Below are 23658 nucleotides of genomic sequence, written 5' to 3'. Positions count from 1 at the left end.
TTCTTTTAGATGTTAAGGAGGAATTGACTTAACCAGGCTGGCGGAGAATGAAGACAACCGGACACCTGCTGCAGATGGGGAATCAGTGAACTTTTATTGAGACAGAGACAACCTCTCAACACAGCTCACATCAGGAGATTCCTAATATTTGCTGTGAGGATGGGTATATATTCTCTAAAACTTACAGGAGGGGGTTGTGAGGAAAGTGCTGCATTAGCAGAAAAACAACTCCATAAAAGGAAAGCGGCCTTGGGTGTTCTAGTCTCTTCGCTTGCAGATATCTTTCGCCTGCAGGATGAGGCGATCGCTTCTTATCGCTCTCAAGGCCAAAGTCGTGAGCACATTTTTATTACACAGTTGCACAGTAACTTTAAAGCTGAACAATATTTAAAGCTGAATAATGTTTGATCAGATTATATTTTCTTCAAATGACATAAATACATTCAGGTAAGGAACATTGCTGCCATCAACACACAGAGTTGGGGTGGGATCTGCAAGTGTCTATTATGTGTAGCAATAGGGCATTTGGCGGAAAGAGATGAAATTCAGTTAAAAAAATACAAACAAGCAAACAAACAAACAAAATCACTTTTAACAACAATAACTATTTTAAACCCTTTCAGAAAAAAGCATCAGGACAAAAATCCAATTGAGTAGGGGTGAATGCAGTCTCAAGGTTTACTTAGAGAGAAAAGCCAACCAAGCTGCCAAGCAACAGACAGCAAAGTAATTTGATTGTTAAAAGGTGACAGTTGGCATCAGCGAGCATTAGCTGGGGAGCGGTGGCTCATTAGTTTGCACTAAAGGTTCACTGGATATGTTTGAGCAAATGGTGTTTGCTATTTTTGAATGGGCTGATTAGATTTGTTGATGGACATTTTACCCTGCATTATTGCATTTGATGCACTCTATCTATCTATCTATCTATCTATCTATCTATCTATCTATCTATCTATCTATCTATCTATCTATCTATCTATCTATCTATCTATCTATTCATTTATCTGTCCAAATAGAGAGCTCTAGACAGATCTACATAGACAGAAATTAGCATCAATGAAAATTTTAGCTTTCTAATTAACCGAATGAAAAAAATTAATTCTGCTTGCTTGCAATTTAGAGCACATTAGCATGTCCTCTGGTGAGTCTTCATACCCAGCCTATGAAAGCATTAATCATACTTGATGGCAAGTCAATGAGAACGGCATCAGCAGAGTAATGCTTTACAGTTATTGTTTTTGTCTGTGCTTTAATTATCTAATAATTAATTATTGTGCCAGTCTCTTTTGTCAAGTAGAGCCAGAGCACTTAACATTTAACTATGAGCTCTCACTCAAGTAAATCCTTTATTAATTTGGTATTGATAAGATGTAATTGAAGACGATTTCCAATACTGCTGCAAGGTGTCATATACAGTAAGATGCATTTTTATCATTATTGCATATACTGTGGTTTTGACCTGCAGAAAATGAAGAGACTGCATACAGCATGTATGCAAAAACACAAATATATATTTATTTACACATACAACACACTTAGACTGTACCACCTAATTACGTTTAATAAACCTAAAAATAGCCAGCAATTTGTTATCCAATAATATATGTAAATAATTGAATGACATTCAGTTCTGTGGACAACATAAAACCATCATTAGTATTTTCCTGATCCACGTCTGGTTTGAGGAGTTCACTGTACGGTCAGCTCCCTGAAGTCAAGTGTTTAATGTTTAAGCAAACCGGTCCATGTAACCAGAGTTAACACCCATGATCTCAAGCTCAAGCATAAGTCTGCTACAGCTGAATACTGTTTATACCCCCGCTGGCCTTTTCAAAGCTGCAGCGTCTGCGTAGCCTCTGCAGCACTGCCATCTAAGCACAACACAGGGATCCCAGTGGACTCTTCACTGGTCTTCTTTTTCTTTACCATCATTGGATTTCTTTGTAAGCAGTGTTTTTTTTAGTTGTTTTTTTTTTAGCTACTACCTTTGGAGATGCTACAAGAAAGGACTAAATGCCATGACGTCACAACATGCTGGTAAAGCATGAAGAAAATGGTTTAAATAAATTTTGAACAGCCTCATTGTATTCTCCTGGATGTCTCAGACATTAACGCTCATGCTGGGGTGCAGGTGCTAGCTTGCGGATAAGAATGGGCTCTGCATATCAAGAGCTGCTACAGTCGCATTGTGGGTTCAACTGGATCTCTCCACCATCCTTCTCTGGTGGTTATGGCAAGGACAGAGATAACCTTTGAGGTGCATTCGCACCTTGCTGTGCAGTGAGGCATAAATGAAAGGGTTGTAACATGCAGAACTCATAGCCACTAAGTGGCAACATACTTGTAAGACATTTATGTAGCGCTTGCCCATAATATGGAAGTCCGGGTCCAAGTCCAGCAACAGGTTCAGCACCTACAAAACACAATGGAAAAAGTTGTTATTGCATCGAATCAGCACTGACTTCTTAAACTATTAGGAACATTTTTGAAAAAGTCTGACCAAGCTGCTCCTCTCTTTCTGCCTAGAAAATCACAAATTAGAAGGCAGCTTGAACTGTGGTAATGGATTTCAGAAATGTGAAATTTGCCAGCATAATTAGATTTGGTTGAACGCTAATACTAAATCATTCCACGTCACAAGTTAAGTTTCGGTGTTTAGCAGCAGGATTTGCAACATGCCAACTGCAATTTATAAAACCAGATCATTTCACTTTTGACTCATTTGGACACGTTTCACTAGCCATGACAAATACCCTTCTCCTAAGTCATGAAGGAGCCTTGCAGAAGCCACGAATTTATCAATTTGCATGCAACATTGACTTTAGAAATGCGACTCTACCAACACTTACGATCTGCATTTAAGCAGTGCACGCAAAGTGCTTTTAGTGAAACAAGGCTCTGAGTGTTTGCAGCCATATTGCAGTGTCAACTTTTCCTTCCAGTTCAATAATGTGACAATGAAATCCTAATCTGTTAGCCTTTTACATGGCTCATTGTGGACATAATATTGGCTTTGTGGACACAAATATCTGATGTTGGGTTTCCATAGTTAATGATGCATAAAATTGAATCATCCTAATAGTAGTTAAACCTGCAGTTTTGCATCATTTTGCTGCTATTGAGGTTATGAGTTTCGAACAGATACATATAGAAAAATGTTACTTTCTTTGTCTAATGCCTATAGATAAGGATTAATGGAGTAATGGTTAGAATTCATCAATGTCTTGAATCACCTGGAGAGGCAGCCAACACAGGGCAAAGGCCAGCACTGAGGCCACCAGCAGAGAGAACGTCTTCTTCCTCCTTTGGCTCCAGCGCTGCTGACTGTTTGATGGCTCCCCAGGCACTGAATAGCGCTTCAAACTGATAGTAATGGCACAGTAGGATACGCTAACTGACAGCAGTGGGATCATATACGAGGTTATTAAAATGAAGCAAGAGTAGAGAAGCCGCAGATTGCCACTATTTGGCCAGAATTCTTCACACACTACCAGGTCAATGCCCGTGGGCCGCAGGTCCAGGTAGTCTGTGTAGTACGATGGAGGTGCGGCCAGGGCCAAAGATAAAAGCCAGACACCCAAAGTCACTGCACCGCAACCCCACACAGAAATCCTCCTCCGTACTGGATGAGCTGAGACAAGGAAAAAATACAGATATAGTATATATTAGGTAAAAACAATAAGGATGTTATTTCATACCGAAATTAAAGTGGCCATGTATAGAAGTGTGTAAAAATTAGAGAAGTCTCTAATTATTTTAGCTTGGTCATCTCAGTATCAGGAGACTAAATCTGTGTGTGGTCAATTTGCATTTCGCATTACAGAAAACACATTTTGGAATATAGTAAGGTTAACTTTTGAACGTACAGTAAATTACTGCTAATCAGTAATGGTAATGTCAAGTCCCTTACCTACAACAATATAGCGGTCCACAGCAATAGCAGTAAGTGAAAGCACTGATGCAAAGACTGTGGCACACTGCAGCAAGGGAACCAAATGGCAGAAAGGTCTTCCAAAAGCCCAGCCATGGCTGTCGAAGGCGTAAGACACTGTCAGCGGAACACAAGTCAAACACATCAACAGGTCACCTGCTGCTAAGTTACCGATGAAAAAGTTGGTGGCATTGTGGAGTTTCTTGTCAGCCAGGATGCAAGCCAAAAGGAAGGAGTTTCCAACAACAGCTACTACCACTACAAGGCAGTACAGAGGCAGGAAGAGAGGCTTGTATCGCTGAAGGAGCTCTATGCCTATGAACATGTCCAAGGGGTCGCTGTGGTTGAGTCCTTGGTCTTTGTTTCCTTCTATTCTTGCTCGTGATGTTTCATGACTTGTGTTGCCAGTCATACTGAAATCCTTGTCCATGAAGACATCCATGTCTCTGCACGCCAGCCTTAAAAAAGACACCATCAACAGTTATCCAATAAATACTGCATGGAAAATCAGCCATTGATTTTTGTAGTCTTCAGGGATCCAGTAGACTGACAACATAATAACGCTGAAGTGACAGAATTCAATTATAGTGGGTAAAAATTCATTAACCTAAATAACTTTATGTTTGCAGCAAATTTATAGGAACAATTTCTCCAGTGGTGAAGTATGTGTAATATAAATAGTGTTCATAGAGAGTTTTTTCAATGCAGGTTTTCAAGGTTGCTAGCTGCATATGTAAAATGCAACTTCCCATTCTGATAATGGCACATTAACTCAATTATGTTTGGAAAGTTGACTAAAACCATAACAAACGTTGGTTCCTTTATAACTTTACAGTACAACCACAGCTCTGTTGTATCACTCTCTTCCTTGAAAGTATATTGAGGCTGAAAAAAGGCACCAGGACTCCTTTACATTTGTGAAGATGTTTCACTTCTCATCCAAGAGGTTTGTTCAGTTCTAAAAACAAATCGTGGAGAATCCCACGTAACCCTGAACACAGAATGTAGATATCTGTACTCTGCATGTTAGTAAGCTAGATGACCTTGTTGCATACTGAGTCTTTAATGTGAATGAGCTATGTCTTGTGGCTTTTCAGCTTTCAGTTTCTTTTTGTTCCTTTGATTTTATAAATAAAAACACAGTTTGACATGTGTAAAAGAATATTATTGCACAAACAAGGAGACTGCCAAAGAGCAAATGAACAGTAAATTAAATTTATTTCATGAAGAAACTGGAAAAATCCATCAAAGAATCTAACACAGGACTTGAGACATGCATCTAGCCTTTTAATTGAGCCATCTACTGTTCACCAAAGCCTCATCAGAAATGGTCTCAGAGCACCTGTGGCTTTTAAGAAGCCATTCTTGAAGAAGGGAAACAGGGAGAAAAGGCTGAAGTATACGAAATTTAAAAAGAATTAGAGTGAAAGTCAGTGGTAACAGGTCTTATAGGTTGAATACAAATTTAAAATTATTGGTTCAGATTAATTTCCTCAGTGGCAGAGTGAACTGTCGTGTCTGGACAGGCTTGTATTACAGCATGTCTTATCAGTTACATTACTTTTTCTCTAAAAGACTATCAGGCTACACTGAATGAGACTCAACACTTCCTCCAGAACTTTAACTTTTCACATTTAACTGTCTTGTTTTTGCCATTGGAGTAAGAAGTCAAGTACTGATTTAAATTGATCTGAAAAAACAAAAACAAAACTTTAGGACAGAGACAAAGATGAGTATAGCATGTTTTGTCCTGATTAAACTGGAGCTGTGGAAACCAACATCATATCTAATGTGCTATTTGAATTGGCATTTTCAGTCAGCATCTATAAAGGCTTTGTGTTGGCTGCGTCCTTGGCTATCATGGAAATGTATCCATGCGTTACATATGAGAATTTACAATATAACGCTGACATTTGACTTTAAAGATATTTTCTTGAACTAATCGGTGTTTAAAAATACAAATTATACTTAATCATCAAAGGGATATCAATCAGTCCAGTTAGGAATCTGTATTCATTTCACTTGCTGTGATGAATTAAATGTGAGAATTGGTGCACAGGAGGGTAAGAACAAGAAAATGCCCCAAAGCATACAGATTTTAGCAGGTGGTGGCCACAGATCATTGCTCTCTCTTTATCCATCTCTGGGTCTGTTTTTTTTCTTGTTCGTATGCATTGCAGTAAAGGTAGCATAAGATGGTACTGCAGCCCATTCTGATTGCACATTTTGCCCAGTTGCCCAAGAACGGCACATCCATACATGCTGTAACACAAACATTTTCTTTGTCACCCAGGTCACTCTCAAGCCTGGCAGGAAAAAACTACGAGACAAGGCTTTGCACAAGAAGAGCTGGAAGAGATTGTACATGGGGACTGAGTCAGCAGTGGAATAATAGCTCATCTACATCTAAACCTGGATGCAGGTTGCAGTGTGACCACAGTGCTCTTACAGGTGTCACAGGGGAAGAGGACCTGTGTGACTATGATACCCGATCAGAGGCCTCCTCCTTTATAATAATAGCTCTTTCTTTGTACAGCGAGGAAGAGAGCAAATATTGCCAGAGACCTACAAAATGACCTCCAGTAGGCTGCTCTTGTGGATGCTTCTTACCAAAATTAGACTCCGTTAGGGTGGCATGAAGGCCCATCATCCTTTAGTGTGATAGTCCAGCACCATACAGTCTGAATGGCAGAGCCATTTGCCAGAGAACACCAGAACTGGCACCTCTGATGCCCCACAGATGGGAGCAGGTCCACACTGAACACAGCTATAAAAGAATCTGGAGACACCGTGGTAAACCTTACACCACATGTGTGGCAACTGTAAAGTGTGTTTTCTTTTACGCCCAAATATCTGCCAATGTACTTTTTCGTATAAAGCTTTATTTGTTTATTTATTATTCTGTTTACACATTATTTTAGTTGCCGTGAGGGGCCAAAATAAGCTGTCAACGACACATTACTGCCAATTCTGCAGAAGAAGCGAGTGAAGTAGACAGAGCAAGGTGTGGGAGTTAAAGAGAGTCTGTGCAGCTTTACCGACAGCGCAGATGGCAACAACTGACTAATGTGTGCATGGACCAAGTAAGTAGTGTAACGACTTAGTTCAAAGCCAGGACCTCCACTCCATCACGGCAAGCTTGTCAAATGATGATGTCAGGGCTGAGATGAGGGTGGAGCTGCAGAATGAGAGCAGTAGTGCTGGATTACTGTTGCTTTGTACAATGAAAGTGAGAGGGCTCTAAAGATTAAAGCCACATACAAAGAACTACGTACAGAGCAAGTTTGAAAATATGGCACAGAGTAAAAAGAAAATAATTTTCTAATGAAACCTGTTTAGATAACTAACTAAATAAAACTGGGTATTTACAAAAAAGAGGAAGGTAATATTGCAGTCAGGGAGTTTACAGATCACTGTTGCAAATATCCAGTGTGAGAGAAAATCCAAAGAAAACTAAGGTGCCTTTAAGGAGGTCTGTCAGCAGGAACAAATTGATCATATTTGGTGGTGATGTACACTAGGTAAAAAGGTGCAGAGAAGGATACAGAACCTGCCGGGTAGCTGAAAGACTTTATGAATAAGGGACATGTCATGACCTCAAAAAAAAAAGCAAAAAAGTTCCAAAATGACCCAAAACCAAAGCTTAGCTCCCCCAGCACTCATGTAAGTCCCCACAAAGTGAGAGAAGGAGTATTAAAAAATCCCCAGTCACAAAACAAAGGGAACGACTGTCTAAATCATACAAGCCTTACACGAAACACAAATGGTAGAGCTGAAAATGCCTTGTTTGTAAAGAAGAGTTGCTGGATATGAAAGCTGCCAGTGGGTGAGAAATCCCCTTATCAGTGTGTATCAAGACTAACCTTAAACTTTATGATCCAAAGGCTAAAATAATAGGGCTGATGAGATTCCAGTTCCAGTAATAGTGAGTATGTACATAGTACAAAGACCACTATTAGTGTCTATGAGGAGATATTGAATGAAACAGAAAAATGACTCGTGATTTTGAAGGCTTAGCCAAAGAACTAGTGGACAATGCTACGGCTAATTCTCCCATTTGTAACATTGAATGACCAAAATTTACAAAATCAATTATATTTTTATTCAGTGTGAAAAGAAAAACAGACTAAGACTATGAATTTGGCGGCAGCGCAATTACAGAGGTCAAGAAAGGAGGCTATTTTCCCTTGAACTTGTATAGGACCAGCAGCCTTTTTTCCATTACAGCTATTGCCATCTGGTATTTCTAGCACTCACATGGGCCGTTACAGACAGTTTAGAGGCAGTGATAATAACTCTGTCGCTTATGTGTTGAGCACAGCTAAACTGAAGTCACAGGGCATCACTGGTTGACCGAGCTGTGTGATTTTAACAGAACTCTGACATTCTGTACAGATGCAGACTTCCTGTCCTGTAAATCTGTGAGTATGGGCTGTCCATGTAAAGAACAGTGCTCCCCTGAAGTATTAGGTTCCATACTTAGTGCAGTTTAGACTCAAAAGCACTTGGACTTGATCTCAGCTATTACAGCTATTAGCCTACACATTCAAGAGATAACTGCACAAAGCGAGCCAGATATAAAAATAACACAGACTGAGTTCTTGCAAGTGCAGTTTCAGGACCCTGCCATATCCCATGTCCCCCACCTGAAGATGTCTGGGTGGAAACCATACAAGGATTTATAATTGATATGTTCTCCCTTTTTTCTTTATCCTTTGGCTTTCCTGCTAAAAAAAAGACTAGATGGTGAAGAATTTGAGAACCAGCTATTCGGGCAGGTGCAGAAAGATTAAAGCATTGCAAATTAACAAACAACTTCTTTTCACTCAGAGTGGAACGCAACAGAAAGATTTAATTGGATCTTGCTATCAATGCCCTGGACGAAGGAGATTGTTGTGGACTTCAGGAGAATGCACACCCAACATGCTCCTCTGACCATTGACGGAGCGTCTGTGGAGAGAGTGAGCAGCACCAAGTTCTTGGGTGTGCACATCACAGAGGATCTCTCCTGGACGTACAACACCACAGCACTGGCCAAGAAATCACAGCAGCGTCTCTTCTTTCTCCGCAAACTAAGAAGAGCAGGAGCTCCAGCCCCCATCATGTACACTTTCTACAGAGGCACCATCGAGAGCATCCTGTCGAGCTGCATCACTGTGTGGTTTGGAGCCTGCAATGCGTCCTGCCATAGAACCCTCCAACGCATAGTGAGAGCTGCAGAGAGGATCATTGGTGTCTCTCTCCCCTCCCTCCAGGACATTTACAGCACCCGTCTCACTAAAAAAGCCCTTTGCATAGCGGCTGATCCCACGCACCCAATGCAAAGCTTCTTCAAGCTGCTGCCGTCAGGGAGGAGACTGCGGAGTCTCCAGGCCAGGACCAGCAGACTGAAGGACAGCTTCATCCATCAGGCTGTCAGGAAGCTAAACTCCCTCCCGATTCTGCCCCCCTCTCCCCTCTTCTCCACCACGGTCTCACTGAACTCTGTCACACACACACACACACACTCACTCTCTGACGCACTCACTGGCCTGCTCCAGTCACTTTGTGGAGCATTGGACTGCTTAAGCATTGGACCTCATAAGACTTTGTTGTTACACTATCTCTTACCGTACACTACTAAATCTCCATTTGCACTATTTGCCTATTTTGCACCACTATGCCTTCTTACTTGAATATTGTATATTGTATATTGCATAGCTTTTTTTTTTTGTTATACGTAAAATTGTATTGTATTTATTTAAATTTTTACTTTTTAATTATTTTATTTGCATTTTTCTAATCACTAGGGTTTGAGAGTAACGCAATTTCTATTCTGTGTATGTCCTGCACATGTGGCAGAATTGACAAATAAAGTTGACTTGACTTGACTTGACTTGACTTTATAAGGAAAAAAGGGAAATTGCAGTGGCTATGTAAACAAAGTCGTACACACCCATAACTGCACAACCAGTGAAGCGCCTGAGTACTCTCCCTTTTATTTGCTTTATGATACAAATCACCATCTGCCAGTTGATCTTATTTTTTGCGATTAATGATGCGGAAGAGTGTAACTCTCAACTGCAATATCCTCTAAAGTGGCAACAACAAATGAAAGCAGATTATGACATTGCATCCAAAAATATCCAAAGGTCTACAGCAAGAGTAAAACTTACATACTGTGATCAAAGGAGCTAGAGTACAGTTCTTTCACCTTTTGACATAGTCCTCATGTCAGAGCATTGTGGGTTTGGCAAAAGGCACTTGTACTGGGGAGATCTAATGCATATTGTGATCTTGCGAATGGGAGAAAATGTGCAGTAAAGGCTTAACATAGCAGAGAGAGAATCTGAGGCCTCCATTGCAACATGAGCTTTTGAGGAACAATTACAGAGTACTATGTACTATGTTGATCAAAAGAAAGCACATTATGCCAAATTAAATTAAATACCAGAGGACCCAGCGAGCTCAGATGAAACGAAACATTACTAAGCAGAGGATCAGAGGTTTGGTGTTAGCTTTTTTGGGCTGATTTTGAATCTTGCTCTCAAAAGGTTGATGATTTTGTATTTCCAGTGACATCTTATTGCTCTCAATAAATTACATTGTCTTTTATCAGTAAAGATTTTCAACTTGACTATTTCTTTCTTTAAAATGTGACATATGAGTCAATTGTTCCCTTAAGTTTTTTTTTAAGCAGATCATGACTTGTAATAGACTGGTCTTCATCTACTAACAAAAACAACATGCCCAGTTCCAACTTAATTGTTTGCTGTGGATACTGAGTGCAAAGTGTTCCAGGAGACAATGCACACCAGTCAGGACAGAGCTTTCACAGAGGAACAAAAACAAAGCATCAGCCTCCTTCTGTGTACAGGGAAACACATTACCATTCAGAACACTAACCCAAATATTTATGTGTCATACATTTTATTTGTTTTCCAGGAAGGTGCCTGGATAAACTTAAGGTTTTCCCTGAACAAGACGGAAGTTTAAACATCTGGTAGCTGAATTCTACTCAGTAATCTATGAATAATGCATTTTTCAGTTTTTTATTCTTACTGTAGTCTGCAGCAACTGCATTTAAACAGTATATATGGGGGTAAAACATTTAGCATTTAGCATACTTTTATCTATTGCTCCTTTCCTAACTCTGTGTTCACACATAACGTAATGCAAATTTGTGAGGCATGTTATGGACTTGCACTTAAAGAACACTTAAGACTTGCTGACCACTCACAGCGAGATGAGTGAGTGAGAAAGTGAATGGAGCAATGCAATCAGGAGCAACTTAAAAATAGAATTCACTTCATCCACTGAAAGACATTCATCTCAAGTTCAGTGGCAGCCCATCCAATAGTTTTGGAGAGACTTCCTAAACATGATGGTGACACAAAAGGAAAATTTAAAATTGGAGTACAAAATTCATGGCAATCCAGACTAGTAGCACTGACATCCCCAGAAGCAAACATATCAAATGCTAGTTTTTGCAGTGCAGTTTTTGCAGCTGAATGGGTTGATGCTTTCCAGTCAGTAGGTGTCAGACCAATTCAATATGAGCAGAAGATTATAGGCTGACATGTGTGACCTTTCCAGAGCATGTATTACTTGTACCAGCTTTAAAAAATTTTGCAAAAATTCTTATTTCTGCAGTGCACACACATCAATAAGTAAAAGATTCACCATCACAGCCAAAAGAAATCACAATTTATGAGTCACTTTTTGCCACTGATATTAAATCCTGTCTGACAATTTTTCAAAGGGTCATGATCCCAGTCAGGCTGAAATTAAGCCCATGGCGAAGCTGCTGTAGAATGCTAAGATCCTCAAGATGGAATCTGCCTCTCAGGCTTTTGTATAAAGAATAAAGAACACAATAAAATATCAGTATTTTAATTAAGGCCGAGCTCTGAAAGGTGGGAGCACATCTGAGCTATCTGTCCCTTCGCACAGAGAACAAATGTTTCAGACTGTTGATACAATCGTTAGTAGAAAGATCCACTCTAGTGAATCAGTCAGCTCACTCAGCATGTTTGACAATTTTCCATGTTAAATTCAGAACCTGTTAGTACCATCACTTGCTTAGCAGCATTCGCCACTTTGGAGCTTGCTAGACTCGCTGGCAGACCGCTCTGTGTTACATTTACAAATTTGTTCTGCACGTGCCAATAATCAAGAGCAGGAATATGTTTTCTCATCCCATCTGGCCTCACTCTATCTACCTTATCTGACAGCTTGAAAGAAATCTACCCTTGCCTAGTAACACTGTTGCCATGGCCTTTGTGGAAGCCATCCAGACCCTGCAGCTAATTTGTGAAGCGTGATGGGAATTGAGAACCCTCAAAATGCAAAACAGGAAGAGCAACTCCTTTAGACTCTCTCGCACCCCAATTTGTCTGCTGTCTTGTCCTTATTTTTCTTTACGTTGACCTTTTTGTGGCCTCTCTGACTCTACTGACATTTCCTAACCCAAAACTGATAAAACTCTTGTATTTCTGTCATTCTGAGGCTGCTGAGGCATCCTGAGGGAAAAAGAGGCAGAGGTTGGACAAATATGAGACACAAATGAGGTCAAGGTTCAGTCTATGAAATTCTGATGAGGTAGCTTAATGGTGTCCCTCATTATTTGAATTAAGAATGTAGGCTTGCTCCTGGACGACATTATTGCCTGTTGATGATTCCAGTGCAGACCCCTCAGCGACTGCTGGCCTAACAACTTTGGATGGCATATTTTTGTCTCTACACACAAGACGCTCTGTGTGAACTGGTGCTGTTGCGAAAGTCTAAGCTAGATCCTATCTTAAAACATCCTCAAGACAGTAACAGTGGAATTATAAACAGCAGCATTACTGTCTTTCTTAGTCTGCAGGGCTAATGATTGACTCCTAAATGTTTATGACCTTCTGACCCTTTAATTAAGAGAGGTCAGAGCCTGCCTAATAGTATTGGCTCTGTCTAGGAACAACTTAAGACTTGTCCAGACACACACATATAAACATTCAGTGATTGCAAGGGGCAGAAAAATTTACACTTACCTATGGGTATGATGAATTAAAACTAAAAGACGTAACCATTTCTTTCCAGTTAAGAAGATCTTTTTAGAAGAAAGCATTTAGAGCATGTTATAGCCAACAAAACAGATTCTCCCTATCTGGCTATTCTATTGCCACATCCATGCAAGGACTTTCAGCAGTTTAATTTCCCAATTTTGTGGTCTTGTTTGCGATCACGTAGTAGTGTTCAACTCAGCATTTTTTATTTTTCCAAAATCCACACATTGTGAAATTCTTTATCCAGGCTCATATTGGCTGTTTCCACATTCACGCAAGAAGAATTTTAGTTCCTGATTTTGTGGTCTTGTTTGCGATCGTGTGTGTGCGCACATGCGTGTGTTTTAACCTAAAAATCTAATACTGTTCAGTATTTGGCTAGGTAATTGTGGCAGTGTGCACCAACCACTCTGCATCTCTATTCAATTAGACATGCACAGAGATGCAAAGTGCTGCAGATGCCATGGAGTACCAGATTTTTTTCCCCACAGATTGTGAATTTATGTGCCTACGCTCATGTTTAGAGAACGCCAGTGCTGATGATGGTTTTTTTTTCATCTAATTTTTTATTATTTCATTCGTTTTTTTGTTGCAAAAAATTAATTCCTCTGTTTTGCTCTGGATACATACGAGCATTATGCAAACTTGAATGAATACAAATTCAGTAGTGTGAGCTGGATTCCCAAAACAAGCAACACAAAAATGAAGTCACATCACTGAAAAATTCAGTACAGTACATTTTTTACCTCTTCACCCACGACGATGACACTTGCTGCACAGCAATCAGCATGTATTGGAAGATGTCGATGTTTGGTAAGTGGGTGCATCTCTAATTTAATACCTTCAGTTTTTTACTTTGATTGACCATAAATGACATATCTTGTATTCTATTGTTAAAGATATACACATACCTATTTTTTGTGTGTTTTATCCAGAAAGTTTGTAATTGTATTTCTGCAAGTTATCATCATCGTAAATTTGTCATGCCCAAGAGAAATGAGTTTGATTCCGTAGCAGTTTAAAATTATAGTTGGCTCTAAATCTTTATTGGTGTTTTGCACGAGTACATTCAATATGAGACCCTGGACTGTGTGTTTTTGTGTTATGTGGATAATTTCTATCTTTGTTTTGTAAAAATCCCTTGATGTAAAATCAATAAGTAATAATAACGTCATAAGTAAATTCATAGAAATGTCATCAAAACTCCTGTATTTTATAAAATGGAAACATTTCTAGTTTGCACCTGAACACCCTTAAATGATTACTAAATAGAGCACAGACACGTTGTTCTAACATGTGTATGCAGTCAGAAGTATGAAATACACCAAGTACCCCACAGCCTGCAGAAATAGTGCGCGTGATGAAAAATATACCAGATTATACAATAATGATTCAGATTTGATGGCTGGCTTTCAGGACTAATAAGCACTGATGCGCCTTGTCACAGATGCCTTCCCTCTATGCTTTTTAATTTGCCTCATTCTCCCCTATAAACACTGTTTGCCAGACTTCGTTCAAACCTGACCAATGGTCTTAATTGCCGATCATCCTAAAGGAACCCACTTTAATGACAGCGTTATTAAGTGACTACGTTAGTACAGCATTTGAGCCCCTTTTCACAGAGAGTTCCTATGACTTTGTCCAGTATGTTCCCTCTGTGATGACTGCTTCATGAAGATATTTATAAAATATATATGCTAATAAAATCTAAAAAAAAATTAAATGACAGCAAACAACTATTAGAATTAGAAGTTCTGATTTTTAGCAAATAAGACTAAGACACATTATATTTATACGCACTCCTTAATTAAAAACAATCAAAAATAAATATAATAAAAAATAAACATTTCTATAAACATTAGTAAAAAAAAAAACACTATATGTTTTTGTCCGTTTCTTTACTTGTGTGAATCTGTATTTGTAAATGTCAGTGCATGCAACAAGAGAGAGGATAGAGATAAAACATCTTACCTGTGCAAATTGGAGGCACTTAGAAAATCCCTGTGTGGTATCTCTTCACTTGAGCAAATTAGGTTATTTTCTAGCTATCACCGTTACCCTTTTCCCCCCCCTGCTTCACGCCTTTTCTTTCTTGCCACAGCTCTTAAATCTCTAGTAACAAATGTCGTATTGCAACCTACACAGAAGCCCACAATGGTATGAAGAGTCAGGCAGAGAGATGGTGTTTCTCACTCAGTCTGAGTGAGAGTGACAGAAAGAGGGAGAGAGTAAAAGGGACCTACATAACCTATCTCCCTCAAATCCTTAGAAAAAGAAGTGCCCCCTCCCATGTATTTTCCTTTATTGTGTCTGGCTCCACACTCACTTCGCATGTGCACACTTTGCACGCACAAATGTATCCCTTGCAACATGCTGTGAAGACGTGTGTAGCAAGTTTTTATTTAGCCTCAGGGGTGAGGACAGCCTATTCTTTCTGCTTTATGTGCTCTATAAAAGCCTTGATTGCTGACAGAAACTCCGACACCTAAAAGGGAACAAGAAAGAAAATTAGCACCAGTGGGGGCGCGATATTTACTGTTTGGTCTTCAGGGAAATGAAGAAGACTCGGTGTCCAGCTGCAATTCTATATATTCAGTATAACCAGATAAGCAACTGAGTTTGATGTAAGCTCACATATACTTGCTGCTTCTGCACAGTTTGCCAAACAATCATAAATTCATCCGTCTATTGTTTTTTATGCCAAATTGACCCTAAACAAAATTAAAAGATTAAAAGTATTAATACTTCTAAAGTCATGTGCTGTCACTCAATTACCAATTCATCTTGCTTTTGCTTTTTGTGATGCAATGTCACCTCAGAGAACTACCTGCTGACACATCAACATAAAAAACATCAAGTAATCATTTGCTGCCTTTTCTCTTCCTTCATTTCCTGCTCTCTCTCACTCTTAAACACGCTCACTCTATATTTCTCTTTTAAAAGCAGCTCTTTATCGCTATTGTTGGGTGTGTGATGAGTATCTAACACTTGAGTACTGACCATTTCTCACTACATCAATTGAGGGCATCAATTCAATACCAGATGGGGCACTCAGTAGAACAAACTATTCTGACAAACCTATTGAGAGGTCTCACTATAAAAGATAAAAAAAAAATAGCAGAGTAAAAGGAGACATATAAGGGAAAGCCGTAGATATGGATTGCTATATTTCAGAGGGACTTTATGCAACAGGTCTTTTTGAAGGTGTTGGTAAGAAACAATCCCTGCTTGTTTGGTCTGAGCCACAGCTCTGAAAGCTTGCAAAGAAACAGAAAGGGGAAAAATAAACATAGAGCATCACAAAAAGATAAATGCAAGTTTGGCTGATAAAATGCCAAACATTTAGTTCTTAAAAAGTTTGACAGTTTTGGTTTGCCAGCTCCTAAACGTAACATCTTTCATATGTGGTCATGCATGGCTTTATAATATACTGCTCTGGTTCCTTAGACTAAGTAATTATAGATGCTTCTGTTCTCCACTGATATATGAATAAGCTTTCAGCATTCAGGCTCTGAGGACATAAGCACACATTTATTTAACCTTGTTATCGGTGTGTCCCAGCCGTCTGTGTAATTGAAAGATTGCCTGTGTGTGAAATGACTTTGTTGTAGAGCCATATTGATGTGTCAAGGATTGTATACACATGTAAAATTCATTGTGTGTATACAGTAAACTTTGCTAGCCTATATAACAAGTTTAGCTTTAGGACATGTGGATTTGTCTAATTATAATAATGTTTTCTGCTTCTCAGCTCTGTGAAAAAAGATAGACAATGTTGTTAATTTTAAATGTTGTTAATTGATTTGTTCAAAGTAATTCAGTCACTTTGCCGTAAATGAAGTAGATGGAGATGGTTGAGCACGTGATCCATTGATGACCTGCCTATGGTGTAACCTGCCTATAGTGCAATGTCAGGTGGCTTATGTGCCAGTCTAGTCCAACCTTGTATTGGCTGAGAGGTTAAGAAAATGAATAGATGAATAATATTAATACAACAATTCACGCATCGGTAAAATAAGTGTCATGTATTTGCTCAAGTATGTCCACTGTCTTTATTCCTTTAGCAGAGATTTATTCATTTATTCATCGAGGTTTATTCTCGATGAAGTTGTCCTTGCACTTCCCTACAAAAAGGTCAAGTATGTGACATTGGCGGGCTGATGAATGCATTGACTCAGCATGCTTGCGCAGTGGTCAGGAAGAAAGAAAATGGGAGTGCAATTACAGTAGGAAAGCAATAATCATTATTTTTCTTTTATGGCTCAAAATGGTTTTATTTTGGAAGTTAACTACACAGAAATGGCAAAAGAAAATACTTAAATCACTATCCCAATATGAATGTAGTTGAAGTATCAGTATACTGAACACCAGTTAAGATATTGCTGAATCAATCATATATTAACAAGATTTAACCTTGCAATAGTAAGTAGGGGAAAGTACTCAGATTGCACTGTATAGCCTAGAAAAGTGTAAGTGAGAAAATGTACATCTAAACTTTCTTAAATACAAGCTGTAATATAATCCCAGGATTTGCAATTTGTATAAAATTGAAATGTAGTTATTGCCCTGAACAGTATACTCTTAATATGAATGCATCTGTTAATGTTACATCTGTAGTGACACTGGAACAGATTTGAACTTCTCAAAGTAAAGTCTTCTTTTCAGTAGGAACTGTGGAGGAACTCTGACATTATTTAGGAGAAAGAAAGCACAGAAAACACGACAACAAAACAAAATAGCATTACTTCAGGTAACCTAATGGATAAAAAAAAATACAAAAGTGAAAGCACAACAAGGGCGAAGGGAAAAAAAGACTTAAATGCACTCAAATATAAAACTGAACATTTTTCCTAACATGACGCTGCGCTTTGCAGAAATAAAGAGGACATATTCCTGTGATTGGACGGGCTGATGTCACTTCCCGTTGTTTTCATTTGTGTATCATATAAGCTAATTATGAGAGGATGAAAGAAAAGAATGTGCTAACCATTCTGCCCTATTTTCAACGTAAGACACTAAAAAACTTTCCTTTAGTTTAAGAGGAAGTCAGCCGAGTACTGTGCATATGCGACTGTGGGATTGTGTCATGAGACAGGAAGTGGTCGTTCACCACTGAGAACTTTCCAAAAGTTGTTTTTTTTTGTTGTTATGTTTTGTGTTCTTGTGGTATAACAATTTTTTTTTTTTTTTTGGGGGGGGGGGGGGTATGTTTCTTTGAATTGCTGCTGTGTTTTGTTAAGTACTGTGGTGGTTTTCTTGTAGTTGTTTTGTCTGATGGGTTTATGTTTAGCACTTTGTACTCCCTGTACTTTACTCATGACAAAGTGTGCTACAGGGAGACACTAAATTGACACCAAATTGTCCCCACCAGGAAGTGTGTGTGCCTCGCATGACAACTTGGTTGATAATGGTGTCTGTGTGAAATGTGTGTGTGCTGAAAGAGAAAGACATTGTGAAGCTCTTTGTGGAAGTTTAAAAAGTGCTGTTGAACTGCAGTGTGTTAGATTGGGCTTCACGCAATTATTTAAATAAAGCCACTTGGGAAGATTGATGGTGAAATCACTTTTCAATTAAACTTCCTTCTCAAACATTTGAAATGTGACAGTGGTCCCCGAGTATAAAAGCTGACCATGGTTGAGAATCTCTTTTAATGTGTTGTTTTACATAATTTGTAGGTGTATTTTTAAACTAAATATTAGAGATGGCACGATACCACTTTTTTATGTCCGATACCGATACCGATATCATAAATTTGGATATCTGCCGATACCGATATGAATCCGATATAGTGTTTTTTAATCAACAAAACTGTTTTTTAAATATCTTGCTGCATTTTGTATAAGTTCATACTCAAGTTTAAAACAACAACTACACTAAAGCTATTCTGTTATACCTGTATGCAAAAAAAAAAAAAAATTTCATAGTTCAGCAATACTGATCAATCTAATAAACTTAAACCTACACCATCCTCCCTATTCTGGTATTTTAAAGAGTACTTAGCGTAAATATTAAGCAACCTAACTAATAGGGTTCCAACTCCCAGCAACAACAAAAATAAATAAATAAAAAATAGGGAACCACCCCTCACGCTCCACCTCATGATGCTTAATCGACGTAATCAACCTTAATTTGATGCAGTGTGAAAAAAAATGCACAGAAATCAATTATTTTTCAAGAAATATTAAATAGATTCAACATCTTTCTTCAACAAAATTGCAGACTGCACAGATGGTACCTTCCCAAAGGAAAAAGTACTATAGCTTACTAGGGTATATATATTAGACTTAATAGTCACTATATACAGTAATTGACTTCTATTCATTTTACATCAAATTAAAACTTTGGGTGTCAGATAATTATTTATTAAAAGCTCGACATTTTAAATGAGAATAAGAAAGAAAAGTATGTCTTTGTGCCCCCTTTTCCCAGTTAATGCCCTATCGGCCCCCCTGGCTAAACTTTGCTAGATCCGCCCCTGCACAGTTACCAGCCGTCAGCTACGTAGAAAAAGATCCTGGTGTAGAAAGTAATATTAAATACATTCTAACAACAGCTGATCAAGCTTAAACGTGCTGCTGTTGTTCAGCCGCTGGTTTCCTCTTTCTGGTGCAAAGTGGGCCAAAAGCAAACAAGAGAGACGGACTCGCGACAGAAAAGCCGATCAGCTGATCGTTAAGCAGTTTCATGATTGAAGTAGCAGCCAGAAGAGGCAGTCGCTCCATATATCGTTTGGTAAGCTTAACGCAGGAATGCTTTACAAACATTCAGAGATGGACTTACACACTTGCTTTACTTCTCTCGGGATAACTTTGTCGGAGATGAAATGCCGGGTTGCTAGCGAAGCTCCAAATGCTATCCAGACCACCGACAGGTCCCGCATGCCACAGCCGCTCTATCACGTGATGCATACTGCTCCGACTGCTAACGTTCTGAGGTGAGTTACGGCGTGTTGCAAGTTTTGTGAGGTGCTTTCGTGATATTTAATGGATCGGATTACATTTTTTATTTTTCTCCGATATCCGATCCAGTAATTTAGGTCAGTATCGGACCGATACCGATACGTAATATCGGATCGGTCCATCTCTACTAAATATCATGATTTTGGAAAATTTGTTGAAACGTGGGAAACACATAGGTAAAGCAGCATTTCATAGAAAAATGAGATCCCTGCTCAAGAGATAAATGCTGATTTTCACATTTACAGCTACCTTGCCGCTGAAGTACGATGTTTCGAGGGTGTAGCAGTGAAGCATGTCTGCCTTGCTAAATGTCACGGACAGTCTAATTTCGATTCAGTTCCCCTTGAGGACACGTTTTGTAACAAACAGTCATGGCAGATAAAATTGTCTTTCATGACCTGTCTCGGTTCTGAACTCTGTATGTCTGTATTCACACTCCACTGAAGAAGCACTACAGATATGCATCAGGGAAAGAGATTTTAACACATAACTCTTGTGGTTTGTTAGACTGCACCAAATAGGACTGTTTGCCCATCATTATTATTACTGATAGCCCACTGCCTATAAATTAATGTTGCCTCCTGCTGATTTTGTCTTAAAACAAGTCAATGCTGGAGGCTTGGGGACAGAATGAGCAGTGACCTGCAAGGACAAATGAGAATATCATAGTTGGATTGTGTTTGAGAACTGTTGCTTTTGTTAGCTCAGGCACTATTTGCTGCTGTTTACTCTTATCTGGGATGGCAGTAGCTGGATGGGAGCTCTCATTTACAAGGACACAAAGCTAATGCCTTATCACACTGGCCATTTTTGACTGACGCTGGAACTGCCTTGTAGTGCCTTATTGTTTTGTAAGTGCAACAAGCTGGCCATCATTATTGCATTTAAAATAATGTGAGACTGCAGATATTTTAATTGTGCTTTGACCTTCGTTTGACCTTTAGAACATGCACAAATTTTGGATGCTTCGGAGTATTCAGAGTGTTTGTGTTTTGCTGTCATTTTATATTATTATGGTTTATGTTTTAGTTTCATTAGCAGTCTTTAGGTTAGTCTGTCTTGAGTTTCTCTGTGTGTTCTTGTGTCTTGTTTCCCTTTTCTGTTCCCATGTTCCCTTCCTTGTACCATGTTTATCCATGTTTCCCCAGCCCATCATGTCTGTCATGTGCTCCCTCTCTTGTCTGCCTTTCTTCCACTCCTGTGTCAAGTGCATGTATCAGCTTTGTGTTCCATATTTTTCCTGTTTTATTGTGAAAGTCTTATGTTCCATGTTCAGTGTGTTTAGTTCTACTTCCCCTGTCAAGTCTGTCTAATTTGTCTCAGCTGTGTTGCCTGTGTACTTCCTGTTCCCTCATCATTCCTTGGCTGTATCCCAATTCAGGGTCTGCAGCCTTAAAGTACGCAGCCTCAACGGTCCTCAAGGGCCGCATACTCAAAGACCGCTAAGGCCGGAAGTGTGAGGCTTGTGAAATGGGACGGTCTAGCCTCCGTTGCACTGCCCAGGTTGCCTAGCAACCATGATAGCTGGAAACGTGTGGTTGACAGAAATGAAGGAGAACATGTTTTGTTCATTTGTTTGTTTGTTTCTACACGAGCTTTGTGTGATTTAATAAGTATCTGAGGCTGTGACCACAGGACTGTAAAACATGATTGTTGGGCTTCATATCTGTACTGAACAGTCATTTAAGATTAGCTAGTAAAAAACAAATAGTTAATGTTGTTCATGAGACTAAAGTCAGTGTAAATATGAGATGGCCAATATTATAGTTATTATATTAATCATTATTAGTTATTACCAGAGATGGGCAGTAACGCGTTACTTGTAACGTTCATACTTTTATTCCACAATCAGAGAGAAAGAAACAGAGAGAGAGTGCAGGACAGACAGACAGACAGGTGACAGTCTCAGGTGTATACACTGCTACAAAACAGGAGGATTTAGTGTTTGTGTTATTACGAGTGCTAAACAAGAAGAGTTCCCAGATGGTGCAGTGGACACATGCGTGACTCCTGCGATTAAAGCATCTTTCTTTCAGCTTAACGAGTGAACCATCAGCTCGTTCAAATGCACGTTAAAGTCCGTTTGGCTCGACACCACCGGACAGAGGCAGCAATATAACATAGCTAACATTAACAGTGCAGTGAATCCTGCTTGTGCCGTGATATTCAGGACTACAAACCGAGCAGCATCACTGACTTTCAGCTTGTTGTGTTTGTGGATATATGACTGACTTTAATTATCCACAAAATCATCACATTCGCTGTAAGATTAAGGTCGACTATTGTATTATTATATTTTAAAGGCTTTGAAAGCAAGTAAAAGCTGAACGTACAAACATCGCTAATAGCAAATAAGTTTGCCGACATGTGGCCAACAGTAATGTTTTAATGTTCCTCATTATTAAACATTTGCACATAAATAAGTGACATAATATTTAGTACTTACTTTTCACAGTTTACTCTTCGGCCGCTCCGCTTCTGCCGTCTGCGGCAAAATTATCCACACCGACTGCCGCGCTATGAATTGTGGGATATGTTGGGCCACGAAGTCTACACTGCCACAGCCTTAAAATTCAGGGAAATGAAGGACGCATTTGAGGGCCACATTTCGAGCAGCCTTTGAATTGGGACAGCCTTCGGCGTGCCACTGGGACGTAATCGGCCTTAAAATGCGGCCTTTAAGGCTGTAGACCCTGAATTGGGATACAGCCCTTGTGTATTCAAGGCCTCTGTTTCCCTTTGTCCAGTGTTGTGATCTCCCTCATGGCTGTGTGTTTAGTTTCCTGTAAGTTCCAGTTTAGCTTGTAATTTCTCTGTTCCATCACTAAGGCTGAGTTTGAATTTATTTTTACCAGTGAAACCCTGTTTAGGTCCTATCCTGCTTGCTTTACATGGCTATCCATGACAGAAATACACAGATTCGGCATACTGCTACAATGCTTTGTGTAATGGCGGTGACAATTTTTCAGGCCACATTTGTTTTCATTTATTTTCAGTTTAGTGTAAAAAATCAGCTGGCTGCTACTTTTGTCATTGCTATTCTCAGGTTGGTAGACACTGTTCTGTCATCAGTTAGTCTGTTCACTGTTGACTAAAAAGGTTAAAACCTGTGTGTCACAGGCAGTTTGCAGTCACAGTTGTCAGACAGCTATTTGCAACAAAGTCAAGGGTGAAAATCTGTCAGCCCCATCAACACCATGAGAGGCCTCATATCGATGTCACTTCTTAACCTATTTGAGGTGTCAGTGTGGCAATTGAGATAACTCTAAGTTCCACATCAAAGCTTTTGCAAGTGTTAACAAGAACAACAGTATTGTTAATAAGCCCTAGATTATGCACCTTGCTACTAGCCATTATACTTTAAAAGCATATAACACAAATGACTTAACAGGTAGTTTGTAAGAATTAAGTGAAACAGCATTACACAACCTTATTCCTTTAACACAAATAAATTGCAGATTGGAAAATAAGATGGGTTGCTTTGTAGTCCTTAGTGTATGCTCAGTTTTCACTCCATCATCTCTGGATGTTTGTGTGTACCTCCCTTTTCCTGTTTATGTGTGTATGTGCAAACAGGGATTTAAAATGGCTAAAGCAAGCTTCCACTAAGAATTTTCAGCACTGTTTGGATGATGTAAGATATAAATCTGTAAGCCACAGTGAGGTCTGCTTTCTCTCTCTCTCTTCAAACTCGCCCTCGCTGCAGATCTGTATTGCTGAAATATATATGGAGAAAAAA

General features: G+C 39.2%; 1 protein-coding gene and 1 long non-coding RNA gene across 4 annotated transcripts in view; one reads left to right on the top strand and one right to left on the bottom strand.

The window, feature by feature from the left end:
* The window catches only part of LOC146559734 (uncharacterized), a 51156-nt gene extending 40672 nt beyond the window's left edge, over window positions 1–10484 (top strand). Inside the window, exons 2-4 of the long non-coding RNA XR_014888174.1 lie at window positions 6225–6758; window positions 6853–7014; window positions 8762–10484. This is a non-coding gene — a long non-coding RNA (uncharacterized LOC146559734). The remainder of the gene's footprint in view (window positions 1–6224; window positions 6759–6852; window positions 7015–8761) is intronic.
* LOC146559733 (prolactin-releasing peptide receptor) lies at window positions 70–22448 on the bottom strand. Of its 3 annotated transcripts, none has more exons than XM_085243458.1 (4): window positions 22366–22448; window positions 3911–4389; window positions 3234–3631; window positions 70–2413 (listed from the first exon to the last, which is right to left on the bottom strand). In XM_085243458.1, the coding sequence occupies exons 2-4, from the start codon at window positions 4371–4373 to the stop codon at window positions 2195–2197; spliced, it is 1080 nt and encodes a 359-aa protein (XP_085099584.1). In that variant the 5' UTR covers window positions 4374–4389; window positions 22366–22448; the 3' UTR covers window positions 70–2194. The 3 variants fall into 3 exon arrangements, with proteins under 3 accessions (XP_085099584.1, XP_085099582.1, XP_085099581.1); XM_085243456.1 differs by lacking the exon at window positions 22366–22448 and adding an exon at window positions 14932–15339; XM_085243455.1 differs by lacking the exon at window positions 22366–22448 and adding an exon at window positions 12946–13178.
* Between the last annotated feature and the right edge of the window lie 1210 nt (window positions 22449–23658).

Source organism: Mchenga conophoros, linkage group LG14 (assembly GCF_057382185.1).
Source record: "Mchenga conophoros isolate Kocher_MC1m ecotype Shallow Benthic linkage group LG14, M_conophoros_male_GT1.1, whole genome shotgun sequence".
Lineage (NCBI taxonomy): Eukaryota > Metazoa > Chordata > Actinopteri > Cichliformes > Cichlidae > Mchenga > Mchenga conophoros.
The sequence above is the reverse complement of the archived record's forward strand: the minus strand, read 5'-3'. Positions and strand labels throughout refer to the sequence as shown.